The sequence below is a fragment of the Filicampus tigris genome, chromosome 11 (assembly GCF_054856515.1).
Source record: "Filicampus tigris isolate MCC_2025a chromosome 11, RoL_Ftig_1.0, whole genome shotgun sequence".
NCBI lineage: Eukaryota > Metazoa > Chordata > Actinopteri > Syngnathiformes > Syngnathidae > Filicampus > Filicampus tigris.
Genome location: NC_141227.1, coordinates 4,501,536 through 4,506,497, shown reverse-complemented (window position 1 = coordinate 4,506,497; position 4,962 = coordinate 4,501,536). Strand labels below are relative to the sequence as shown.

The following is a 4,962-nucleotide window of genomic DNA, read 5'->3' as shown; positions in this document are numbered from 1 at the left end:
GTCGTATTTAGTTGATGGTGAGTGAGTGCACATCAATAGTGAAATACTGTAATTAATTGCAATATCTCAATATTTAATTGACAAAGGAGGTCTCCAGGGCAGACATTTACACAGCAACATGTATACTGTATTAGTTATTTTTCTGCTACACAGGCATGGAAATTCATTGTGTTCATGCTACCATGATTCATGCCAAACTAAATGAACAGCAATCTAGTGTTTGAACCAAGAACTACAGTACTTCTTTTGGCACAAAATCGTATTTTACAGTCATGTTTTTTAAGCAAAGATTCTTGCATGTAGCAGTTAATTTTGTCTTTTTCTTCAAAAAGATGTTCTAACATAACAGATGGACGGACGGACTCACGGACAGACAGATACTGTCAATACATAGATCAAGCAGGCCAGCACACACACATCTGTGTGTGATGAGGTGGTAACTTTTTGAGGTGGGTTGGTGCAAAAAGCTGCCTAATTAAAAAGATCATGAATATTCATGAGACACTTGCACTGCTGCAGCTAATTACATATTCAGAGGATTGTGGTCACAGGCGCAAAGGTAAGTGCTCCGGTTCCTTTTGGACATAATGACAACTGAGTAAAGCAGCAACCAGCAGTGTTTCAACCCCATGCAAATGCAAGCAGTTTGCCACAAAAGAAATTTGTCACCCCTTTCATATAATTTTATTTGTGCAAGGAAGGTAAATTATTGAAGGGAAAAAAAAAAATCACACTTTCATTTCACACATTCAACAACGTTCAACCTTGAGTTTGAGCTACAGCTTGCAGAGCTGGTTTGGGTGTTATTTCATAAGAAACCTAAACAACTCTCAATCTTTTGAGATAACGATTGAGAAAATATATTCATACAGTCTACCACGAGTCTACAATGTGTTCTGGGACATGATTTTTTTGGGTTACGATTCCATTTTCCCTATTATTAAATGTGCAGTAGACAGGTCAATTTTAACATATACAGTATATATATATATATATATATATATATATATATATATATATATATAGTTGTTGGGGGAGTAAAAGACAATGGTCAGTGTAGAACCCATCCATCCATCCATTATCTGTACCGCTTCTCCTCACAAGGGTCGCGGGGCGTGCTGGAGCCTATCCCAGCTGTCTTTGGGCAGTAGGCGGGGGACACCCTGAACTGGTTGCCAGCCAATCGCAGGGCACACAGAGACAAACTCCCGCACTCACAATCACACCTAGGGGCAATTTAGAGAGTCCAATCAACTTACCATGCATGTTTTTGGAATATGGGAGGAAACCGGAGTACCCGGAGAAAACCCACGCAGGCACGGGGAGAACATGCAAACTCCACACAGGGAGGCCGGGATCGAACCCACGACCTCTGAACTGTGAGGCGGACGTGCTACCCAGTCGACCACCATGCCGCCTCCTAACCTAACAAATAATGCTAAATTAGCTAACTATAACAACCGGGGGGAAAAACACTTTACCTGTGTGTGCGTGTGCGTCTGTTTTTTTTCCCAGATTAATCTGAGAATTTTCGAGGATGCAACAAGGCATCACATTCATCATGAATCATGAAACAAATCTAAACATTCTCTTGGATAATGCAATAGATGGGGAATTGTTTGCTTCTCCTTTTGTTGATTTTTGTTTTAAGAAGTATGTGTTTTTACCGGCACCCTGAGGGTGTCCACAAAGTATGTACATGGTAAAAACCACACACTTCTTTTTAAAACAAAACAATTTTATTCATGTGTAATGCTGATGAAAATGCCGATGAATAATATTTTCAACATAATTTCCATCATTTTCAGTGCATAATTTGATGATTTGAAATAAAAATAGTGAAATCCCCTAGACTTTGTGGACACCCTGGGTCTCTGTCTTACTCATCTCTTCACAGACATTACTTTGCATACTTTCCAACGGTTCATTTTGCAGGAGAAGTGTTTCTTGTGTAGCTCTTGAAGCTGAAGTTCCTCCTGTAGAACTTGTCGCGGTAGTTAATTCTCTCCGATGCAGTCAGCTCCTTCGTGAATGTCGGCTGGATCTGACTGAGACGTGCACATCTCTGAGGACTGGGTGCGCATAAAGTGGAAACTACAGTTGGGGTGGGGGTGGACTGAGATGACGAGGTGGACACACCATCTTGGCTCTGAGAGGGTGCAACAGCTGGGCTCTGAAAGGGAGTCATCCTGGCAGGTACTGACGTAATGGTCTCAGTAGCTGCATCAGTAGGGAGCCTTGCTTCACACATATTTGTACCTGAAATCAATATTAAAGTGATACTTGGGTCGGGATGGCCATATTTTCACTAACAAATTCATTTTATATACATTTTGATGAGGAAAATGAAAAGAGTTGTCATTTTCTATTTTATCAATTCATTTTGGAGAAATTAGGAAATACGTGTCTCCATTTAAAGATCCATACTTGCCTGATTGCTTGCCCGCTGCCAGTCTCCGTCTGCCTCCTGAGTGTTGACACGAGTTTAGCTTCACTAAATGTCAGAAATATAACCAGTCAGGGTTCGTGTGCGCAATCAGCCTGTGTAAGTGGAGAAGCAATCGCCACGGTATTATTGATTTTGTGTACTACAGAGTCTTTGGGGTGGGGGGATGTGGGGTATTTTAGTACTGATGTCATTTTTACATGCAAACCTATTATATAAGTGCCAATGTTAAGATCATCCAAGTGTCCCTTTAACAGCATTCATTTCCTATTGGGAGGTGGCTGTCCCAATCTCTAACTCCTAAATTTCAATTCATGAAAAAAAAAAATGTAGATTTTTGCCAATTTTAAAAATACTTTACTTTAATAGAAGATTTTGGTCCTTTTTAAATGTATGGTGAAAGATTTACATTGATTTTGTAGATTTTTTTCAGATTAGAAGTTTTTATGTAAAAAAACATGTCCCAAATTTTCATGTCACTACCGAAACACAAAGAGTATTTGTCTGTAGGCAGGGCTTGGTTTTAGCCACATCCCCAGAAATTTCACCAGTAAGAGACATTACCTTCATGTTCATCACTGGGCACATGGCGAGTAATTAGTTGGCAGTAGGGCTGTTCGATTTTGCCTAATAAGAAAATCCCGATTATTTTCTCTCACATCAGAATATATGATTACGATTTCTTTGTAAAATAAAAAATAATGAAAAATGAAGTATTTTGAATCTCTTTTATCTAAACTTAATTTTTCTTTCTTTGAACTCAAAATGCCAGTCAATTTAATTTCAATGAAGGGGATCAGCTGGTTCAAATGCAGCCTCCTACCAGCCCGACCAGAGCAGGGATGATTCAGAATGGTTCAGTTCTATTCCAGGCAATTTCCAAGATTCAATCCTGGGCTCCTAGCTCACCATCGACCTGGCCAATTCCGTCAGTTGAGCATACGCTCCACTTCACTTCCTCACTCACTCGGCAGTCGGCTCAGATAGTCGGCTCCTGCAGCAAACAATGCCCCACGTGTCACTTTCTCCTCGGCCAGCGGACAATCGCTTCCGCATTTCAGCAATTGGATTGAACACGCTACTCACGTCACCGCATGACAAACACGGAAGTAACTACCGGAAAACACTTAATAGGACGAGAAGAGTAACAGAAAGTACAAATACGAAGAGAATGTACAAACAGAACACAATACAGAAAGTACAAATGGGCTACACTTAGATACACCAAAAATAACAAAATCGAACATGCCGATTTGAACGTTTTTAACATCGTTTTATCCAGAAAATTCGGTTACGGTTCAAAATCGCTTAATTGAGCAGCCCTTGTTGGCAGCATTATTAAGTTATGTGCCCTTTATAGTCTGAAAATCAGCATGTGGTTTTAAGGACCGTCACTACCGAACACCATATTTTGGCAATAAAATGAGCACTTTTGATTTTAATGCTAAATGTACTGTTTTCTCTCTCTGTACACATGCTCAAAACTGTGGTAGCCACGTTGTGCCTAGCATTGTTGAATATTGTCAACAACCATCATAAAACGTCACTACCGAAACGGTCACTACCGAAACGTTTCGGTTGTGACATAATGGTTTCGGTAGTGACAATATGATGTTTATTTTGGAGTAAAGTAAGTTTTAAATAATACAATACATAGATAAATATGTCATACATAGATTCTTCTGATTTTAACAATATTATATTCAATATTTTATCTTAATTTGAAGGGAAAAACACCAAAATGCCAAAAAGCCTAGCAGAGACAGAGTACAGGCGAAGGGTTACAATGACCCAGTGAAATCCGAAGAATATTTAATAAATGAAAGACAAAGAAATAAGAGATGGAAGGAAGAAGGAAAGCTGAAGTCCACCAATGAATTATCCAGCAGAGAGCAAAGGAAAATCAGAAGAGCATGGAGGAAAAGACAAGACCACCGGATGTCTCGCAAAAAAAACAGATAGAGAGGGAACATACATACAGGGAAATGTATGTTACAAAAATGTTTGTCATTCCAATTAAATTTTCATTTGGAAGGTGAAACCACAGTTTTTCAGTGATGAAGAGCCCTGTGATGGACAAGTGACCGGTTCAAGCATGTACCCTGGTTTTGCCCTAAGTCAGCTGCGATCAACTCCAACCCCCTGCGACCCTGAGTACAGCACAAAGCAGTAGAAAATGGAAAAAATAATGTTTCGTGAGTTATAATACACGTTAAAAGTTAAAATATAGCAAAAGTAGTTACGTGATTACAATGCTACCCTCACACAAAGTATTACTGCAACAGCAGCAACAATATGGTCATGAAATGTTGCAGTCACTACCGAAAAAACTGATGTTTTAACAAAAATAAAAAGTATTGAATTATCAACCAAAAATTTGTGATAATGATTGTTTAAGGGTATGTTTGTTTTAATTAATGATGACTTTTGAAGTCAATATGATCAACTTTCTACATTTTACAATGAAAAATAGCATATACATTTTGATTTATTTCGGAAAAGGTCCTATTAAATTA

At 38.9% G+C, this 4,962-nt stretch overlaps 1 protein-coding gene across 1 annotated transcript; it reads right to left on the bottom strand.

Moving 5' to 3' along the window:
* Positions 1-1,039: 1,039 nt before the first annotated feature.
* LOC147139487 (uncharacterized) lies at positions 1,040-3,459 on the bottom strand. The gene is made up of 4 exons (XM_086045610.1): positions 3,414-3,459; positions 3,011-3,073; positions 2,432-2,494; positions 1,040-2,259 (listed from the first exon to the last, which is right to left on the bottom strand). Exon 4 carries the CDS (start codon positions 2,249-2,251, stop codon positions 1,925-1,927), a length of 327 nt encoding a protein of 108 aa, XP_085901736.1. The 5' UTR covers positions 2,252-2,259; positions 2,432-2,494; positions 3,011-3,073; positions 3,414-3,459; the 3' UTR covers positions 1,040-1,924.
* Positions 3,460-4,962: the final 1,503 nt, after the last annotated feature.